This window comes from Symphodus melops, assembly GCF_947650265.1.
Source record: "Symphodus melops genome assembly, chromosome: 15".
Taxonomy (NCBI): domain Eukaryota; kingdom Metazoa; phylum Chordata; class Actinopteri; order Labriformes; family Labridae; genus Symphodus; species Symphodus melops.
Window position 1 is genome coordinate 20,578,664 of NC_136705.1, and position 22,839 is coordinate 20,601,502.

A 22,839-nucleotide genomic window follows, 5' to 3' on the forward strand; every position below is an offset into this window, starting at 1 on the left:
CTCTGGGTGGTTTTGATAAACTTGGTCGTTCACATTGCAGCCTGCTGTCTGTCTGTGTCACCCCTTAACTCCTAAGAATTAAATATGGTGGTTCTGCAGCCCAGGCTTTGTGTCAAGCCAAAGGCCCATAGTGACGTTTTTACAAGTATACAAGGTTATACATTTGTTTGACTCAATATATATTTAAATGCAGTGGAATTAAATAGAGCCGCATTTATTATGAATGTGTCTGCAAATAGTACACACTTCCACTCTGTATTTCTTTGCCCAGCTAACAAGTTGTCCAAAAGATAGTTGTCGTTCAGTCATAATGATAAATAAATGGCACATTTCAAAGTAAATTCATTATAAAAATTTCAAATATATTTTATTCATTCACTTTCTTGTAAAACAAAGATGTATTTCAGTAACAGGACTACTTACAGGTTAACTGATTAGAAAATATTGTAAAAGTAAAATTTTCATCTTTTATTGCTATGGAAACAATGAATTCAGCTGCTATGTCTGTATGTATGATTTCTGCTTTTATACAATATACGTTTAACTGAAGCAAAAAAATAAAAGAACAATTGAAAGTGATAGTGAAAAATAGCGAGTATACCAGAGACCTATTAACCCGACACTGTAGGTTCTGTCCAGAGTCTCTTTCTCTCTCCTTCTTTTATTCTCCACTCGTTTTGAGAAACATCTTTTCTCTACCTAAATCTCCCTCCCTCCATCCAATTTAAAAAGCAAAATATATTCAAGTTCCCCTCTTTCAGGCCGCAGAAACAGTGCTGTACAAAGTCAGTGGAAGCATCATCCAGTCTGTCAGTCTGTCTTGTCCCATCGGTCCTCTTTCCCAGCAGGGATAAAAGAAAAAAAGCCTTGTTTTCTAATCATCTAGTATTAATCTGAGTTACTTTTTACATTATCAAAAAATACAGTTAGGCGGATCGTCTACTTGTTGGGTATAATTTCTCTTCTTATACAGAAACAAAGGTCATTGTCCTGTTCTGTACATCTAATCAAGATATTATCAAATGTAATTTCCCTCCAATAATTGCCTCAAATATTAAGGTTTCTGTTTCTTAATGATACTGTCTCATTATTATAAGTTCTTTTAGATAACATACAAGTGATTGATTTGCACTATATTAGACAAGTAAGGTATAATTGCTAAGGAAGAGTATTCCCATCTAAATGGAATATTACGTAGTCTGTTTTTCATTGGGAAATAAAATAATCTCGTCCAACTTGTTTAAAATCTGGCGTATTCTTTTCAGGAAGTTTCAAATAGTGCAACCTGTTCAACTCTCTAACTTTAAAAATTGTGATCACTCTAAGCAGATCAGGTTAACCCCTTAGACTACCAGAATTGTGCTAAATCTTAGAAAAAAAGGTGAAGTTATTCCCATCCTCTTCTATGATGAAGTAGTTGACCAGTAATAGAATTTGACAGAATTTTGATTTTAAAGATACAACGTTGAATATGATATCAAGATCTGCTGTGAACAGGGTGGAATTCGGGGAATGATCGTAAACTCTATGAAGAGTAAAGTGAGTCACATCACTGAAAGACAGTGTGGTAGGTGGGACACTGGTGGGACTTCATGTACTTGATGGCAAACTTAAGCTCCTTGCTCTTCTTATCCCACTTATGAATAGACATGAGCAGCAGCTGCTGATCCACCTTGCGGCCCATGATGAGGAAGTTGGTGCCCAGGCTGTCCAGCTGAGCACATGGGCAGTTGGCTCCGTTCTTGATGTACAGGGTCAGCTTCTTGAGGTCCTTCTTCCTCAGGACCCCCTGCTTTAAAACTTTCTTCTTCTTTTGTGCTGCAATCAGCTTTCGATCACCCTTCTCCTTCTTCACCTCCTTGATTTTCATCTTGAGGGCTGAGGGAGAAAGAGATGTTCACTCTGTTACACTTTGAAGCTGTATACTGTATATGACAACATATATAGTATTATTGTATTGCACCTTTAGCCTCTACTTCAAGCAGCTGTGATGTTTCTGTAAGACCAGCACTAAGCTGTTTGCCGGGGAAGCAGCTATTTTACACCTCTCCTGAGTGTCATCATTTACTTTTTCCTGCAGCGTATAAAAACGGCATCCTGTGGGTGTGTTTGCATGTGTGACGTGGGGAAAAGACATTAAAAGCTAGTGACAGGAATTGTGAGTTAGAAACAAGATATTTGGAAGCTGATTCAAGTAAAGTCATGATCCTATATTGTTATCAAAACATAAAAACCACGTAGCATCTCCTCACGATTTTCAGTGTATATAGTGAGCGCAGTTCAAGTGAAATCCATTTTAATAACCCAAATAAAGGGCTGACTTGTATCTCATGTCGAGCCCAGGGTTTGAAGTTCATAGTTTAGCACATGAGAGATTAAAATTTTAAACTGCCAAACATTTGAGAAAGGAATTCTCTGGGTGAACATTTTGACAGGTGAAATTAATCATGGACCGGGCAAAGCATGGGGCCAGTATGAAATATTGCTATGTACCCAGGCCTGTTGGAAGATCGCCATTTCACTTCTCGCCTGCTTGTCTATGGTTGCATAAACATCTCTCGGTAAACTCTGAAACAAGTACGCAGTGCAGGACATATTAAGCGATAGCATGTACAAGAAGGAATGGTGGTTGGAGCTGCAGCTTCTCACCTGCAATCGGATTGATATCCAACTCCTTCTGATGTTTTATGTGCGTGCCTTCATACATTAGTGAGTGTGTGCTTTTGTGAATGAATGCATTCATATGTGTGTGTGCGCTCAAAGGTAAATTTGATTGAATAATTTCTCATCCGGAATCACTTTGAATGCACACCCATGTTCAGTCCAAAGTGATTCTGCGGGGCCCTAAGTGCAGCCTGGCTAATGTCATCTTGACAAGCTCTGCTTAAGTATTTACACAAACCCTTCTCTTTTTAAAGTGAGCTAAGGGGACGTAGAGGTGGAAAAATAGAAGAGAAATGTTGCTTGTTCACAAACGAAGAAATTAAATAAATGTTATGAATTTGTTTCATAACTTGACCTTGAGTGTCCACTTGAGGCTGACTCACAAAACCAAATGATCCCATTAAAATGCACATTTCAAAGCAGAAATGCACATTTTAATAAATATTTTAAAATGATACCAAATACATGTGATGAATACAATTCATGCCACTGCTCCATGGCTTTACAAACATAAAATTATGTCTCTAAAGTTGGCATACATATCCCCTCATTTGAGAATCTTTGACGGCAGATCAAAATATCAATAGGTGAAGGATTAGTGAGGAGACAGTCCTTTACAACTTAATTGAAGTGAAAACTGTGATAAGCTGAAGTAATAATGACGGTCTCGCCTGGTCAAAGGAGATTCAGCCTCTTAACAATGAAAACTCAGACTTTAGGCTCAGCATACTTTGTATATACCCAATAAACCTTTCTTTGCAGTTCACCCTTCAGGTGTAGGCTTGCTGTCTGCCCCCTTTTAGACTTACTCCCTCCCCCCCATTCTTTTACTGTACTTGTCATTTGCTGCTAGATGATACAACAAGGAATGTGAAGAGATCAGACATCAAACATAGGCTGTAATAAAACACTGAGTATATAAATGCTCTGAGGGCAAACACTGTCTGAAGATGAATAGGTAAAGCATTCAGGAGGCGTGAGATCAAGCTGGAATCAGCTATCACCTTATTCTAAAAGATGGTGGACTCATTCTTGCCTTGATCTTCAAATCCATACGTCATGTTTATCTTGACTTCTCTACTCATCCCAATGTCACATACATTAATAGCCAATAAAATATCTGTCTTTAGCTGGCTATCTGCTCAGACATGTGGTCATGTTTCATTGTAATGAACAGAAAGAATCTCTGTTTTTTTCTATTTCCCACATGTTATAAGATTGAGAAATGTTATTCCTGAATTAAGCGGACAAATTATATCTTGAGTTGTGATAAACTGTGGGGATGAGCCTATATTTTGGCCTAAACTCAGATGATGAGTACTGTGCATAAAGATGAATTTTGTTGTTGTAGTTGGACACAATGTGTGGGGTGAATCAAGTTGTGATTTATAAAGGGTCATGGTCTGTATATTCAGGACATTTTGTAGGTGACTAGGAGACGGATTACAAAACTGCAGATAATTCCTCCGTGGGATTTTACAGCATAGGAAAATGGTTTTCAGTTTTGGGCAAGCCCCATTTCATTTTCAATTACACTATTCCCACTAATCTGTGAGGAAACATGAGCCAAGTTCTTCATGAGACCCCAGGGTTAGAAGTTTTTTGTCGCCAATAGAAAAAGATCTAGTTCACTGCTCAGGATCATCTGAACAGTGAAAATACACAACACTGTGCCATTAACTCTCAGGACTGAGGCAATAGTCCATGTAGGCAGAAATTCTGCTGCTGTGAAGGGTGAGGGGCTAAAAGCCTGGATGAGCAGAAATAATGGAATAATTACATTTTGGCTATGACTGTCGATCATAACTGCGGTAAAGCTGGAATGTCGGAAAGTTTAAAAGACTGTGTTGAAAGAACCACTGGGACTGAAAAACTTTCAAAATAACTTATTAATTTATGTGAAGAAAAAGGTAATGGGAACATTGTGTCTTTAGCTTCTTACTGTCTGGCTAAAAAACTAAACAAAACAAAAACATCTGTTTTCACTGAAGACAAAAAATTGAAGCAATAAATAAGCAATTGAAAAGACAAAACTTTATTTTCCTACCTGCCAGCAAAGTAACTTTTAACTCAAAGTTAAGCAGAACTTAACGTTTCAGCTGATTTATTTAATTGGAAGATAAGCTATCATTTGTTTGAAACTAAAAGCTTTAGTTCACTCATATTTATACACAGAACTGCACATCCAATTTATAATGTACAAAAAAAACATTGTGTTGTGCAATAGCCAAGTGACTACCTTTGCTGTGTTAATGTCGTTATTAAAAGAACAGTTGAAGATTTATCATAAGCGACCAGAATCATTATTCTTCATTGTTACTGCTTATACAACACAAACCTTTTAACAATATTACTGGCATTGTGTCTATACAGTAAATGTGTTGTATTTGTTTTTGTTGTTGTTGTTCAGGCTGGTCAACGTCTGGTTCTGTTCAAGGTGTCTGCCTGTTAGAACCTTAAGATAGGCCTAAACCCTCCTTTATGCAGTCCATTTTCTGAACTCACTCTCCCCCCATACTCCTTAGTGCACCTACTTACCAAAGTCACTGGCACAGTAATGCTCCATGATGTTGTCTGCTTTCAACTCGTTGTCACAGGGAGGGCACACCTTCGACACTGAGGGGACAGAAAGACAATATGTCATTTGCATCTGCACTAGATCCCTTTTATTTATTTTTTTATAAATAACGGCTGAGGATCAGTTTAATGTTGGTGAGGTGCAAACAGAAGCCACTCAGTATGAAATCGTTAAGCCATGGACACTTTTGAACCACTTATTCTCGCCCCCCTCTTCGTGTCAGAGGCTATTTGCTGCGGAGCGAATATGCAGTCCAGCAGGCTGACTGATGTTTGCCCTGCAATTAACCGTACAAAATGTTTTTATTCTGGACCTTGTATATTTTGGTGGTGCAGGCGTGGTCATGGCTGTGCAGAAAGGTAAATGCTGCAGCAGAAACAGCTGAATGTGGTGAAAAGTGATTCTGTACACAGCCACAGCTAGCAGCACTTAGGCCACACAGCAACCACACATTGTGAAACAACCAGAGAAAACCAAAGAAACAAGTTCAGTTTATTTTTAAATCCTAATTTATGGTCATGTCTGCTTCATTCAAAAGCATGTTTAGCCTCACTTACTGTGATTTTGGTCTGCGTTTATATCGTGCACCAACACAGTAAAGACACAACATGTGACAGAGGATATTTTTTATTCCCCATTTAAAAAAATCTTGAAATGTGATATGAAATGATTGATCCATTGACCATCTTCCTTCTCCTTTTTTTGGTTATGACTATAAAGCACTTTGCTCCTTCTCAGACACACAAACACACACACAGTATTCATACTACGTTGCATTTTCTCCGAAGGCTCTTCAATATAAAACTTTATTATGAAAATTACAACATAAACTCCGTGTAATCCTAAAGGGGCCGGTTGTAGCCGCACACATCTCATATCAGTCCACTCATCTGCAAAACAGAGCCCTGGGCCAATCCAGACAACAAGGGATAATATTGGAAGGAGTTATAGAGGGGGAAAGTTGTGGTTTATAAATTGTCTCAACATACCATGTATACATGTAAAACTACAGGGTGGGGAAATATCCTGAGCAAAGACATGCCTGAGTGAGCAGCCTTTTTCAGGACCGTTTATCATGATGCTACATTTTCTGTCATTCAATTACTGCAAGACTCAACATACAGTATGTTCAGAAAACAAGAGCTCAGTGTCACACTTAACAAACTCACACTTGTACACTCACAACTTTGATACTTTTTAATAACCTGTTTTAAAAAGATAAATTAAATCTCTGTTTCTCTAATGTTCCACATATTGGAAAAGCACAAATGCTTTTTAAACCAAAGCTGCTACGAGCAAAATACGGAGTAAAGCAGTGGTCAATTCAACAGGTTGGTCCAACTGAATCATGAGTGATAACACTGCCTTTATTGTCAATGTATTTGTGCAATTTACACTCCTTTTCCTTGTAGTATCAAAACTGGCATCGATATCGTTTGATTTTGAGTACATGTGTTGTAAGTTTAAAATTCTGGTATTATGCCATACTTGGTACATACACACACACTGCACTGCACACACAGGATTATCCCAGCACGGTCCAGCCCAGGCCCCTGGGTTAAGAGTCAGAGCTCAAAGGTTATCACCCCTGCCCAAACCTCAGCGTCTGGGCAGATAATGACGAGGGTCAAAGTTTAGCATGCTTCGCTGCTTGGGTCGTGGGGAGGTGAACCCCCTAACCGCCACTGAGTGTATATCTGTGTGTGTGTGTCTGTGTGTGTGTGTGTCAGGGAGAGTTGAACCATGTTCTTGAAGAGTAGCTGCCAGGTTTTCTTCCTATGAGGGTTCCCATGCTTTCCATTGCTGGACCTGCAAGGCCTACAGGGTCAAGCCTCTAATTGTCTGGTGCTGACATGTAGACTGGCATGGAAACATACGAGCACACATCACACACACACACACACACACACACACACACACACACACACACACACACACACACACACACACACACACACACACACACACACACACACACACACACACACACACACACACACACACACACACACACACACACACACACACACACACACACACACACACACACACACACACACACACACACACACACACACACACACACACACACACACACACACACACACACACACACACACACACACACACACACACACACACACACACACACACACACACACACACACACACACACACACACACACACACACACACACACACACACACACACACACACACACACACACACACACACACACACACACACACACACACACACACACACACACACACACACACACACACACACACACACACACACACACACACACACACACACACACACACACACACACACACACACACACACACACACACACACACACACACACACACACACACACACACACACACACACACACACACACACACACACACACACACACACACACACACACACACACACACACACACACACACACACACACACACACACACACACACACACACACACACACACACACACACACACACACACACACACACACACACACACACACACACACACACACACACACACACACACACACACACACACACACACACACACACACACACACACACACACACACACACACACACACACACACACACACACACACACACACACACACACACACACACACACACACACACACACACACACACACACACACACACACACACACACACACACACACACACACACACACACACACACACACACAGATCCAGAGCAGCGCCAAAATCTGAATGAATGATATGAATGATTCCCTTGAAGCTGTTACATCTTATTCAGACTCCACCACAATTCATTCTGGTTTCACAGGGGCGGTTTGTTGGCAGGAGGCCCGGTTGTGTGGATGCAGGAGCATGTGTCAGGAAAAAGTGGGCACGAAAAACCAACATTTGGATGCTATTGAGAAATCAATTAAGCAACGACTGCCTGCTCCTATCAAGGTCTGGTCTCTGTTGGAGGTTTCACTGTCATATTTGATGGAAATCAGTCCTGCATGTCCAGTTTGTTTTTTTTCTTTTCCACATTTATCTCAGCAATATTTTTACATGAGCTCATTCGTGTATTTTGAGCTCAGTCATGTATATTGTCTTCCTATGAAAGCAGGTTCCACCATTCAGTCTGATAAAATTGTGAGCGAAACATTCTTGCTTTGGTTGACTTTGGACTTGGACCACTTCTCGTGTGCTGCTTTTCATCATTTGCATTCTGGGTTTTCATCATTTGCATTCTGGGTTACACTTAACTGTGGCTATATTACAGAAACGTTAATGTTCCAATCACAGTGATAAATGTTGAAATATTGTCTCCCATGGCTGTTGCTGGGGAGGAGGAGGAGGTCAAGAGTCTATGATTAAATATGAGGAAAGGAGGATGATGGGAGCAGGGTGAACATAGAGGTGGTCTGTTGTAAACCCCGTCTGTTAATCTTCAAATGGCGAGCCAGAGTGGAAACGACACGCGGCAGGAGTCCAGTAATTTAACCACACAACTTGACTCAGTCATAGCGCTGAAGTTAATACTTTCTCCTCCTGCAATGTCATGTTCTTCTGTCTTTCAAACAACCAGGATTTAAAAAGAAACAGAGAGATGATTAATCGATGTATTCATCCTAATTTGAACAAAGTCTCAAAAGACACTTTTAAAACTCTCTTGATTGACACTTTTCATGTTATTGGTTAAAGTTCTAAGTTTCAAATAACTATATTGTTTTGGTGAAGAAGAGCCGTCTTGGGGAGCAACATTGTGCACCAAAATAAGTTTTTCTTCTACAACATGTGTTTGCTCTGACATCTGAATACATGACAACAAAGTGAAAATGTTTTCGTTTTGTGGTGACTTGATGGTGCAATAGGAAATTGCTTTGTGCCGTTATAAAATAATTATATAGACGCCCTGATTATAATTGATTCCTTAAAGACTTCATTAGTCACTAGATGACACTCAAGAATTCTTTTCAGACACTTGTAAAATGGCATTTGAATATTGTCAATAGAGCTTATAGTTTGCAATGTTATGCACATTTTGCCAAAATGTACTTAACATTGAAATCTCACTTCCAGAAAGTGGCAAACATCTGCTCCTAACCTGTTTCTTTCACATGAGCACACAGAAGACAACTCAATTCAACCAATCCGTGACCTACTGAAGTGTCTTGTATCTTGTCCCTTGCAGCCAGACTATCACACTGACTTTATTTTATGTAAGGAACGTTCCATTTAAAGTATGCATGGGTCACTATATCCCAACTCATTTGGGCCCTGTAGGTTACGAGCAGCAACACTTATGACATAAATCGGTACTGTGCCAGAGATGAAATGCAGCGTGTGATTTATGTCCGAGGTCCTAACATCTGTTTTAATGCGGCATGCAGACGGACAGAGGAGGACTTAAATACAGCCCACAGGCAGCCCTCTGGGCCCCGAAAACACGACGCTGCTCACATCTGTAGGAATCCTATACAGCAGAGAAAATACATCTTCAAAAGGCAGAGGAAGTCTTCCGTGCACAAAGCGTTGGATCCCATTTTCCCTTTCATATAGCAGCCAGGGCCACATGAGTAGTACCCATTGTGCTGCTGGGGACCCGACAGCGCTGCCTGTCTCTTATAGCATGGTTGAAACTTACACTAGCACAGACAATATCTTTCACACTATGCAATTTTACCACTTTCACTAGACAACGTGCACATTGTGTTGAAGATTCAGTGAAACATGCAATTTGTGTATGAAGTGTATCCCATGCACCTTAAAAGAAAGGGCATCATCTTATCTATGCTTTCAAAAGTTAGCATTAACTCTGCTCTCACAGACAGACAGGGCTCAGGCTCCAAAGTTTGCCTCTGCCCTCTTTTGTCAGCACTCTGCTGTCACAATATCTAATAACCACAAACTGTACATACAGTCAAAAATGTCACCACAGTCCCACACTCAAAATACCAGCTGGTTGGGATGGATGAAGAAAGTTGGAAAAAGAACCTAAATTCTGTACTGTTAGTTTCCACAGGGACCCCTCCAACCGTGCTATATCATGTAATCACAGAGCATCTCAGATAGCATCGGGGCCTCCAAGACAGGGAGGTAGGATGGCACTTAATTCCTGCACTTGATCCAATTCGCAAAAATTCACCTGGATTACCACCAGAGTCCTCATTTGATCCTGGGTGACGAGAATAATCCATGTCTTTTGACAAAAAGGGTTCCCAGGAAACTTTCTCTAATAGGTTTAAGCTGAGATTTCTTTTTGTTATTGCTGGCTATGTTTTTGTATGTGTGCATGTGTTAGTGTGTGTTTGTGTGTGCGTTTGTTTTAGAGCCAAAAGCTTGTCCTCAGAATGGCCTTGTCGGCACATCTGAGAATCTCTGGTTCTTAACAAAATGTCAGCGACAAAGCCTCCGGGCTACAAGTGATACGGGTTCATTCTTGGTTTCAGGAACACACATTTACACCCTTTAACACAAGCACACACTCAAATGTAATCATTTAAGCTTAACCAATAACGATAACCAATAACCAATAATGTTTTATTCATTTCTTAAAAAATTTAATGCAGCATATTTGTTTTTTTGTTTTTTTCTCCCGTCATGAAATTCTTCAACAACAGATATCCCTCAACTTATTTTCCCTGATCCGCTATCTCAGCAATATCTGTAGTCTAACTGCCACTGATCATGATTTGATAAGATAGCATCAACAAACAGTCTCCTGTTTGGACGAGGTGACAGATTAAGTCTGAGCTGCCTCCCTCTCAAGGAGCCTGTACTAGAATGAGTTATGTTCCTGCAAAGCCAAAATGTCACATAGTTGACACCAGTCCTACAAAAACAGCAGCCATTTTTTCCCTAATGGAATAAGACAGTTCTGCATCCTTGAAATATTTGTCCTTACTTTTCTGGAGCGATAGTTCAGTAGACATCAGATTACTGTGAACATTATTGATAACAAGCTAAGCGGTGCCACACCACTGGTTTTGACTGACAGGAAAAGATGTTTGCAGCCATTTTAGTACAAAAATATAAACAACATTAACCATCAAGAATGAAACAAATTACTTTTTCACTTAAAAAATTTGAGGAACAGATACAATAATTTTTTTTAATGAGAAATGATACCAAGAAATAAAAAAATAAAAAAGTTCAGATAGAAAGACACTTAACAAAATCTGACTTTTATGGTCGACCAGATGTGCCACTGAAAAATGGGAGCTGACATTGTTTAGTCATAAATCAAATAAAAATATATTTCCATGCAAGAACTTTTAGATCTTTATGAGATAAGAAGAGGCTTTCAACGGTAAAAGGCAAGAAGTGGAGTAAAGTGAAGAATCAATCATTTTCTTGCAGTCCTTATTGAGAGCAGAGAGCCTGTAGGAAGCAGCTTTTTTCCCTTTTCTCTGCACTGTCTGCCTCTCTTCACTCCCCAGCCTTCCTCTTCTCTCCTCTCCTTTCCTCTCCTTTCACTCCTCTCCATTCGGGACAATCACACTTTAGCCATTCCCATTCTCCCTCTGCCTCTCTTGTCCTGTCATGTCCACTAATTAGTGGGAGCTCAGTAATTGGCCTTCTAGCTAATTGGCCGGCTGGCTGCCAGACCCAACAAAGGCTGAGTAGTCTGGGACACAGTGGGGACTGTCCCCCCTTCAGTGTCTAAAGACCCTTATCGACTCTCTCTTTCCTCCTCCCTGTGCTGACTGCTTTTGTGAAGAGGCTGCTTAAGTTCTCGCCAATGAATTCACACACATGCACACACCTATTTCTTTCTATTTAGTTCCCACTCTTCCTCTCAAACTCACTCCAACTGTCTGTCGTCTTACTCGCTGCCTGAGAGAAATTAAATCATATTTTCCATTTTTGTGAATTAAATCCTTTCTGAAAACACTTATGTCGTAATTTCCCTTCATAGTTCATCCTTCTTGGTTTTCGTTTGGCCCGTTTGAAGACACTCTGCAGGCAAGCTTACATGCGTGACAGCTCCAAATGGGACATTCTCCAGTCACTCACTTGTTGGATTGATTGATTAGCTGTTGATTGATGTCTGCTGATAAAGGTGTGTGTTTGTATGTGAGTTTGTTTCACCTTTCCACTTCTGATGTGTTTAACATAACAGTCCATTAATCTTAACTCAGGGAGCGATCTGACTGCCGGAGTCTCTCAGTCTCCTGTCTGTCTCTCTTGGCCTGTCTCTGTCCCACCCTGAGGCGGGTGGAGATGGCAGGGAGCCGTCCTGAACCGTCCGCTCACTTAGGAACTTTTCCCTGTAGTCTCTTCCTGCTCATGTCTCTCTGACTAAACTTCTCTGGATATTCTCTCAAACAAAGCTCTGTCTGTTATCATTTAAGTTTAGGGAAACCATAAGAGACTCAAAGCCATTTTCAAGTTCCCTATCTGACTTTACAGGCACTTCGGCAGCCAGCAGTCTTTAGTAATGTTTGAAGCAAGATGTTTTATACCATTAGATCTGAAATTTGACTTAAAGAATTTTAATTCTATGTCCTAATCTATTTTCATTGTGGACATCTTTATTCTTGTTTTCAATAGTAGAAACAAGTATTTAACATTAAATGTTTTTTCAATTACAAATATTACCATGTATCCTTTAAATTGCTTAAATGCAAATGAAACAAATCTGTGTATATCATGTTTTGGACAGAATATGAATAACTACTGTACTACAGCAGCATGCAGTACGATTAAGAGTTTACATTTTTCTCTTATTTTATTTATAAATGACACTTTGATTCGTTTTGAGAGGACACAGAAGTTATGGTTTTTGCAATCAGACTTTTGTCCAACTCGCACCACAATGGACGTTTTAGTAGAAAACGTGCACTGCAATCTTTACAGTGTTTATGCTTGCGTGTTAGAATGGTTTCATGTGCACACAGTTGACCTACCTGGTGGCGGGGTAGCTTGATTCCCGGTGAACTGCATGGGGATGCAGAGGTCGTTATCAATGGGAAACTTTTCGCAGGTCAGCATCTCCGGCCACGGGAAGCCGTAGGTCTCCATGACCGGAGCACAGCTGTCCCTCACAGCCTCACATAGCGAGCGGCAGGGGTAGATCGGCCTGTCCAGACACACAGGTGCAAACAGGGAGCACAGGAAAACCTGGGTGTCAGCATGGCAACGTTTGGCCAGGAGGGGCACCCAGCTGCCCGCCTGCTGCTTGACTTCTGGCATGGTCTCGTGGTCCAACAGGTTTGGAAGCCTCATCTTCTTGTAGCCCACGTTGTGGCACAGGCGCAGGTCAGCTGGTATGTCCACACACTGCGGCTGCTTGGTGTAGAAGCGGCCATTGTGGAAGTTGTCCGACTGCCAGCTGTAGTAGTCGTACTCATCTGCGGCCGAGACTGTGAGGGGGAGGAGGAGGAGGATGGAGAAGAGCGACAGGCCCAGTGCCAAGCTGAAGGAGCCCTGGGTTAATGCCCACCTGGGGCTCTTTTGTCCATGTGCCATGCCTCTCTGAGCTCCTACCAACAGTTCAAGAAGGTTGTATCCAAAGTCTCCAAAGTGACTCAGTGAGGACAATGTGCAGCGAGAAGAGTGGAACAAGTGGTGAAGGCAAACAAGCTGTAATCCTTTTTTTTGTCCCGAGCACAGATGCAGAGGATTGAAAACAAAAGTGTTTAATTCCCTTCTTCTCTGGAAAGTCGGCCCTCTTAACCTCCCTGAAACACCTCCCTGTGTGTGTGCGTGTGTGTGTCTGTGTGTGTGTGTGTTGTGCCTCAGGTAATGCAGAGGGAAGGAAGCATGGACACACAAGTAGGACTGATTATAGTCTAACTTTCCCTGTTCACAGTTTCTTACTGTCCTTCCCTCTCCCTCTCTCAGACCTGTCTCCAGCCCTCTGCTCTCTGTCTATCAGTCTGGAGCTGTAATGAGGACTACCTTAGGCTTTAAGAGGCAGTGGTTGCTGCTCTGTGCAGCTGCCTGCCCCCCTAACAGGCTCCCAGACCACTCACCTTCCTACTGGCCTCCCCTGTACTCACTCACAACAGCGTCAGCCTATCAAAGCCCCGGGGGAGGCTCCTAGTGGCCTCCAGGACACTCCTCCTAGCCCTTATCCTCCAACAAACCCCTCCTATAAAACAAGTTACACAGAGAGAGAGAGAGAGAGGGGGGGGGGGGGCAAACTCTGGCAAGTTTCTCCAGCTACATATTTATGTTCGTCTCTCAAATATGCACTAAATTATTTTGTATGAAACACACCCACAAACACATTTGTCTTAGTCATGCTGTTTTTGTAATTCATGTATAAACTTTCTACCCTTCTAACATGTCCTCATCAGGGGCTCAACAAGCTCCCTGTACGTCTCTGCGCAGATAATAAATTATGTTTGCTTCTTATTTTGGCCTGCTCACTTCTGCAAATCAAAACATTTCTGGCATAACAATTCTTCAGATATAAAACAGACTCAAACTGTCTTCTGAATGACAAAATAAATCTTGGCAGGCTACTTGTAAATGTAGATAAAGCAAAGCCAGTATTTCTGAGTTTTGGAGGATATAAAGGTCTGGAGAGAAATCAGACGATCTGCGACATTCGTAATGACAGTCTTTAAGATTTGGTCATCTTATTGTTTTCCATTATTGCACAAATCCTGTTTCAAGTTAATATATTTGAATTAATCATATTTTCACTCACTTACCATGCTTTTGAACATTACCCAACATTGTCAGGGCGGGTTGCATTTGTGAATCTAAACAGTTAAATCCATAGATCCAGAGTTTATGCCGAGCTTTCCCCATAGTAGTCCACTAGTCAAAAGTCCATTTAAGACCAGGAGGATTTCTAAACATAGCAGATAATAATCTGGAACAGTTATAAACTTATTTTGGGGGTTGGGCTTTTTATGCCTTTATTTGAGAGATAGGGGAGTGGACAGAGTAAGAAAGCAGAGGGAAAGACGGTGGCGAATGACATGCAGGAAAGGAGCCACAGGTCAGATTCGAACCCCAGCTGTCTGCTTGGAGGACCACAGCCTTTGTACGTTGGACATGAACACTAACCAGTAGGCTACCAGCACTCCTACTATTTTTTTCTCTTTACTGCTTGCATGGGTGGCCAGGATTTTGTTATCCACTCTCATGGCTTGTATTTCAGAACACCAGCACTCCTACTATTTTTTTCTCTTTACTGCTTGCATGGGTGGCCAGGATTTTGTTATCCACTCTCATGGCTTGTATTTCAGAACCATTTTAACACACATTGTGCTTATATTAACAAGAAATGATCACCTTAAGAAGACTCCTCCTCCTCCGCTTGAACACTGTGCTCAGTCCCTGTTTCCCAAACCAAACAGAGAACTTTGAATTGTGAGATGGTGCCTGACTGTAAGAGACTAAGGAAAGGCAATTTGGTAAAATATCCGAAGCAGAATGTCTCTCTTGTTTGAAAGGGACTTCAGAGAGGCCAGTTGTTTATAGTTAACTTCATGTCTTTCCAGAAAATATCCTTTGTAGTTACGCTTCTTTTAGCCATGTGGTTTGCCATGGTTTGTAATTCTGTGTATGTTCTGTTTTCACTCTGGAGAACATCGTATTAATCTGAAGTCAGATATATGAAACACTTTTCCAAGTGCAGAACTTAGCAGGTAAAGTAGGAAGAGAAGAGACTGTGCAAGAGGTTTCCGAGTGTTTCTTGTGCAGCTACAGGTGGCTAGGTGGTTTACTCACACCATGGGAGTTATGCTAATGTGTGTGTTGGTTGTGAATAGAAGCCCACTGCGTCTCTGTCTCTTTCTATCAGTGCCACTGACACACTGAGGGCCTTCGCCTTGGCTGCTAATTCACAATGTATTGCATTTCAAACAGGATGTGGGACTGGTGGCACACGTGAAGGGTTTTCTTTAATCTTACGTTTGATCTACTCCTTGCAGTGATGCTTCTCTGCATGTCAATGGCCTGAAAATGCAGATTCATACAAGGGGGATTGTTAACTAGTGTGAGAGTGGGTTTTTATTATAGTGTGGCTATAATGAAAGGAAAAGCTGGATGCAATGCGCATGTGGTTTTTGGATCATTGTCATTATCTGTATGTGGCAGTTCAAACAATGAGTCTCGGAAAAAAAATAATGTGTGTGTGTGTTTTCTGAACAGTTGGTGGTGTACTTGGATGGGAATCTTGAACACTGTTGTTCTTTGCCTGTAGCGTAGAAGATAAAATTCCAGAAACAGCGGTCAGTCCATAAAGTTTAATTCAATAAGATGAAATCACACAGATAAAAATGTGCTTCAATATCAGACAACCAGGCACATCCGTTAAACCTTTCAGTCAACTTTATCCAAGCAGCAGTATAGTTTTAAGATACATTGGCCATACTTTCCCTTCCAAAGCCAAAGGATTACGAATACGATTACTGCACTATCTAATCATTTTTTAACTTCAGAATGAAGCTGACTATGATTGAACCTCATCTTCCTGTGCGACAGTTTAAATCCCTGTTGACTTATTGGTGTGTGTAGACAATGCAATGTGATTTTTCTGGCTGCCAGCAAAGAAAAAGCCCAATCTCCTCTTGGAGCAGTTTTCATTCCCTGCAATGTGCGAAGAAAGGACGGCTTGAGCTGTAATTGACCCTAAATTGTCATCAGTATAACTTAGTCAGTAATTTTAGTTGCTATAAAGTGATGATTTGATTAAAATCCATTTGGCCAAAGCTTTGGATCATATTTCCTTTCTTCTTCTCTTCCATCACTCTGCTCCTGATCTTTTCAGCAAAGAGTTGTGTTATTCACAACTCTGCTAACCTTTGCACCAAAGCTAATCAATACAACTCACAGCTAATAATCTGTGAACCTTACTCCGTCTTGAAGGGATGGTGGGATAGTCTCGTGCACACCTTACTATCTCGTATCTTGTACACACATTGGAGCAATGACCTATTTTAAGACTGCTAGCGTTTCCTCTCACTACACGCACAGTGCACTGCCTTCAAGTCGCTAACAAAAGTGTCTTTCATGGTAATCAATCAACAATGGTTGTCTCCTCTTGTTCTCTTTCCCCTAACTGGCCCCTGTGGCCACAGGCCAATCAATTCCACTCTCTAGTTTCCAGCTCTCTCATTGGCTAAGAGATACAAGATTAGGCCCAGCCTGTATTGTTGGGCCTAAAGGTTTAGCATGGTCTGAAAAGAGTGTCTCAGCAATTGTATGTGTGTGTGTGTGTGTGTGTGTGTGTGTGTGTGTGTGCGCGCGTGTGCGCGCGCGTGTGTGTGTGTGTGTGTGTGTGTGTGTGTGTGTGTGTGTGTGTGTGTGTGTGTGTGTGCGTGCGTGCGTGCGTGCGTGCGTGCGTGCGTGCGCGCGCGCGTGCGTGTGTGTGCGCGTGTGCGCGTGCGTGTCAGGGAGATTCTTAAACGGAAAGGCTTGTGTGTAAGGTGGCCAGCAGCCCAGATATGCAGCCCAAGCGGAGTTTGAAATCCAAACCACACAAGAAGATGGAGTGTGAAAGACAACAGACACAGAAGTATGTTGTATGTCTTTTCTTTGACTGAACACAAGAAACAGAAAGCGTGGAAAAATATCTTCTCTATATAACTTACTTTGTATGGGGAAGAGTAAGGAGGTCTAACAGCATAATGAAGTTAGCCCCCCCCCAACAACACACACACACACACACACACACACACACACACACACACACACCTCCCAGCTTGCAATGCAGCAACAATAGGGATTAGCTTGCAAAACTGTCAAAATGTGCGAAACACAAACCAGTGTCTCCTCTCACTGATTTCACTCTGTTTCATTTTCTGTCTGTCCCACTTTCTAAAACACACACACACGCACACACACACACACACACACACACACACGTACACACTGACAATGACTGTAACTGCAAGCTGTGACCGGGACATAGCTGCTGAAGAAACCAATTAAATTATCATAAGAAGATTTGTCAGAGCATACTGTATTTAAGAGCAACTGTTTTTATAAGTAAAGTGCGTTTAGTAATTAATTGTCATGTTTTTCTCTCTTCTTAGGTATGTTTGACATGAACTTCAGCTTCAGCTAAACACATAACAGTTGAACAAATAGAGTTGACTTGACATCATGTCCAAGTTCTCCATCAGAGGATCGTCAACACAGACTTAAAACAGGGTAAGGGGTAACTTCCACAACTGGTACACTTTCTTTTTAAATAATAATATTTTTATGAAAAATTATTTGGACCCCTCAAATATAACATTCCAAAGATGCAAAAGCAAAAACCACTCCCCGCCAAAGCAGTTCTACTTCATAAATTCTTCTAGTTTTCCAAATGAGCCATATAATCTGAAAGTCTGCCTCCTTATCCTGCTGGTTTGCAAACAATGTTTGCAGGGTCAGCCAGTCCACACACCACAATGGATAAAGATCCATAATCCTGTTCATGCAGACACACAAACAAACAAAATAAACCTGTAGCAGAGAGCTTTAGTTCTCAGAGAATGTCGCAGACCTGCACAAAACCTGGCAGATCTGACACCAGGAAATATCCGGCTTATACAGTGTGACTGCTTTCTGCCCGAGTCCAGCAGGTTCACTCAGCCACAGGTCAGGAATGACTCCGTCAAGGGCGACTATTGCACATAGTTGCTGAAATGTGATGAAATTATGTTAGAAGACTTTAGCACCACACAGTTACATAGTGCTTGACTCGTACATGCCCATCACTCTGGACAGCTGTGAAGAGATACTGACAGGGTTTTGCTCGTTCCCGTCTTTGCCATTCATGAGCACAATTTTTGTCACCGCAAGTAGTTCTGCCTTTTATGTCTATATTTTTTGTCTGTCTGCCCGTTTTACATCCAATCTTGCTTCTCCTTCTGTTGTTCTTGTTCTAGTATCGAATGCACCTCCTTGAGATGTGTGGGCTTACACATGGGGTCAGAATCAAACAATGTGATAACTTCTCCTCCCTCTGCCACACACGCTTACACACACATACACCTCTCCCCTCACTGTCAGCCCTTACAAGCAGCTTCAGCTCCCCCGAATCAGAGTCTTTGTAACAGCTCTTTGACCAGATCACCGTCATGGAGCCGAATGTAACGAGACAGAAAGGATAAAGGGATACTCAAATTGGGGCAGAGGGCCTTTTTTAAAGTATGTGTGTGTGGTCAGTTTCCAGTTAAAACCTTTGACTAACAGGATCCCTCTTCTGAATCTTGTGACACTCATATACACCGCATACAAACACAAGTAGCCGCATACCTCGTGTTATTGTACCGAGGCCATAGATGACGGCTCTCGTCAGCGTTTTTGGGTTAAACTTCCTACCACAGTGTTAGAATTCACACAATTGGTACATGTGTGTAAGCGTGCATATCCAGCTCAATATCTCTGCGTGGAAAAAATGTTTCCTCTGACTCGGGTATGTAAGCTCGAGTCTTGTCTGTCAGCACATTTTAAGAAGCACAGGGGGAATGTTTGATTTTCAAATTGCACATGGATGCACGTACCTGGGACTTTACAGTCCAGTCAGCTAAAATGAGAAGAAGTGAGACGGGAGTGGAGGGAAAAGAAGTAAAAAGAACAATTGTGAGAGTACACACCCGCTGGAGGAAATGATTTTTCACAGATCTCTTAACTAAACTCACACGTGGCACATTTAGTCATTTTCAGAAAAACAGAAACCCTTTTTGAGTGACTTCATCAATTTCATTACAAGCTGGACAAAGTTAAGAGTAACCTTTACCCCATGACGTGTTTTCACCACTTGATCTGTGTAGTTTTAAGAAAATGGGTTAGGATCGTTTCAAAGTGGAAATATTATTAGATTCAGAAAAGGCTGCAGTTTGGAGCCAGACAGTGAAACTTAACTGTACTGTAATGGATTTGTTTTTACCCCAAGTTAAATTCTCAAAGCAACCCCAAGTCAGGCTGAGCCTGAGTAATTCCATCAGCATCTAAATGACTGGAAGTGTAGAAAAAATGATCGTCTGGCTTTCTGATGTTTTAATTTGCTGGAATGAACGACGTCAGCTCTTTTGATCTCACAGTTTTTTTGACCCATGACATGAAATCTGAAGGATGTTTATCCCCTTGTTGTATTTTTTGTTTTGTCTACGATCACAATATTGAGGGGCACAGTATCAATGTCAATGCCACAGTATGGACATTGCAAACAAATGCTTGGTTGTACAAAGAACAGATGAGTGAGCAAAGCCGCATCACTTTAGATCACATGCACACCTGCTCGCTCTCTTTCTCTCCCCAGCATCATGCATTTAGGCGTTCCATGAGGGAAGCGACTGACGAGGGAAACTGTATCACACAACCTGTTACGTTCCCCAAATTTCTAAGGGATGCGGGAAGGAACAACTATTAATGAATCAGGATCATTTAAAGAATGGAGACTAGAGATTTGTAACAAAAATAAAGCAAGGTTGTATTTACATTGTAAATTACTAAAAAAAACAACTAGAATATGAACTAAGAAAAAAAACATTCTCCTAAAACAAAGAAAACACAACTAAACTTGTCAATAAATCACTGTTGATCCTTTCCACAGTGAGCAGCTTTCCCTCTTGTAGCCTCCGGCTCCAGCACACGAAATGAATTTTTTGCCTCCTCAAGCAGCAGCCATACTGCCCTTATAGTCCTGCAGCCTGATTAACGCAGGCGAGACCAATTATCCAATCGCTGCACCAACCTGCAACAGAGAGGGACAGAAGAGGCAGCAGACCATACGTTACTTAGTTACTTGTTATCTTTTGGTTGAGTGTCCCACTTTACGTCTAAAACATTCCTGTCTCAGCTGTTGAGTGTTTAATACGAGCACAGGCTACTGTATGAGTCGTGGTCCAACTAGCACTAGCATACTTACACTGACATACTTGCAGTAGCATACACATACCTCTTTAACCGAGAAGTAATATTAGCGCAAGTTAGCTTGTGCTAACATTAGCCAGACTCAATTATGACAGTAGCCAGGCAGTTGTTTCTTGACATATGTTCAGTTTAATTCTAACAACACGCAGGGAACTAAACAAGAGTTGTGACTTTGTTTGTTTGATTTATCATCCTTGATTCATAGGGTGGTCCCAATAAATCTGCAGGCAGCTAAAGGGGTTTAAGACAGGATCTGTAAACCTCTTACATAACCAGATAGTCTGGTTTGAATCTGCACTGATCAGATGCCTAAACCAGATTTGTTTCTTGATTGTTGGGACTCAGAATCAGGAATAAATTGGCCTAAAACTTAAGTAGTCTGAGCCTGGCTTTAGAGAGTGTTTTTTGGTGTCATTCTGCTGTGATTTATGAGCTGTATTGTTAAACACTTTTCTGTCACTTTATCTGTTAGAACCCGCGTATATGTGCGCTTGTTTATCCATCGATCTGCTCGTCCTTCAACATAAAATCCTAAATATGTCAATGAGGACAGTGAGGACCCGTTTTTCCCCTCTCTCGCTATCTCCTCATCCTTTTGTTTATGTGTGTGTCTGTGCGTCTCTATAACAGCCGGGGTCATCAGATAAGGATCAGACTTCACCTCTGTTGAGAAACAGTCAGATAGGAGTTTCAACAAACAGGGAAGGATTTTTCCCATATCTCACTAAAAGATCGTATGATAACATTTTTTGGCTGATGGGAGAAAAGGTCTTGGCATTTATGTCAGCTTTCAACAGCTACTTTTTGAAGCTTTCAAAAAAGTCTCCTTTTCTCTGATATACTGAAACCCCCACACTCGTTCACAGTTTAGTCAAATAGCTGACTATTCTGAGATTTGTAGTCTCATCTGAGCACTTAGAGCTGCCGAATTACAGCAAGAAATTACCAAGGGGTCTTTTGCTAAATTAAGTATGTGAAACAAAGCTGATGGTTGAAATGAGTTTCATGTGGTTTAAAGAAGCTGGCTTCGATACAACCCCAGCCTCACTTAAATCAGCATTTATTATATTGGATTTCTGTGACATTATATTCCAGTCCTGCGATATCCTGCAGCTGAATATTTTCACTTTTTCCCTCTGTAGTTTCAAGAGCAATTATGTAGAGATTAAGTCCTTTGCAGAGCAGCTCACGCACGCTTATTATCACAACCTTCCCCATTTATCAACATGAACAACTCTGACACAAAGTTAAAAACAAGAGAGTAAGGGCTCTTTTTATGATGCAATTGCAATAAAATTTCTGGATTTTCTCCGGTAATCAATTTTATGAACAGAGTGACTGCACTCCGAGTTATTTCGGTTCAAGATGAGGAGGGAGAAGAGAAGTCTTGAACTTATTTCAGCTGTACTGTTTTATCTCAATGCGAGAAATGGGAAAGTTCTGAAATCTTTGGCAACAACTTTTTTTTCCATCTTCCTCTTTGAAAGCATTTATTAGAGATATGTTAAGCATTAATAAAAATCATTAGAATGGGTTCATTTCGCAGAGGCTTTTATCCATAGCAGAGTTATATAGCAATGAAAGCATGGTGATTGGAAAAGTCACAAAATGAATAATGTGAAGAAAAAAACAGTTTGTGCTCAGCAATACTTTTTATGATTGATATAGGATCTTGTTTGTGTTTGTTGTGTTGATTCAAAAAATGTATTTAAAAAAAAAAGGAAGCGGAGGAACATGTTGCAAAC

At 41.2% G+C, this 22,839-nt stretch overlaps 2 protein-coding genes across 2 annotated transcripts in view; both read right to left on the reverse strand.

The window, feature by feature from the left end:
* Positions 1-360: 360 nt before the first annotated feature.
* Positions 361-14,208, reverse strand: sfrp5 (secreted frizzled-related protein 5). Its single transcript, XM_079362916.1, has 3 exons — positions 13,171-14,208; positions 5,203-5,280; positions 361-1,878 (listed from the first exon to the last, which is right to left on the reverse strand). Exons 1-3 carry the CDS (start codon positions 13,730-13,732, stop codon positions 1,550-1,552), a joined length of 969 nt encoding a protein of 322 aa, XP_079219042.1. The 5' UTR covers positions 13,733-14,208; the 3' UTR covers positions 361-1,549.
* Positions 14,209-17,885: 3,677 nt separating this feature from the next.
* crtac1b (cartilage acidic protein 1b) overlaps positions 17,886-22,839 on the reverse strand; it is a 66,839-nt gene continuing 61,885 nt past the window's right edge. The window contains exon 16 of the transcript XR_013780716.1: positions 17,886-17,920. The gene's annotated coding sequence lies outside the window, so the exon portion shown is untranslated. The remainder of the gene's footprint in view (positions 17,921-22,839) is intronic.

Excerpts from the sequence above, each read along its gene's own strand:
- sfrp5 (XM_079362916.1), bottom strand. The coding sequence starts at position 13,732 with ATGGCACATGGACAAAAGAGCCCCAGGTGGGCATTAACCCAGGGCTCC. Across the intron at positions 5,281-13,170 it reads TCAAGCTACCCCGCCACCAG|TGTCGAAGGTGTGCCCTCCC; the intron begins GTAGGTCAACTG and ends CTGTCCCCTCAG. Across the intron at positions 1,879-5,202 it reads TTACTGTGCCAGTGACTTTG|CCCTCAAGATGAAAATCAAG; the intron begins GTAAGTAGGTGC and ends TTTCTCCCTCAG.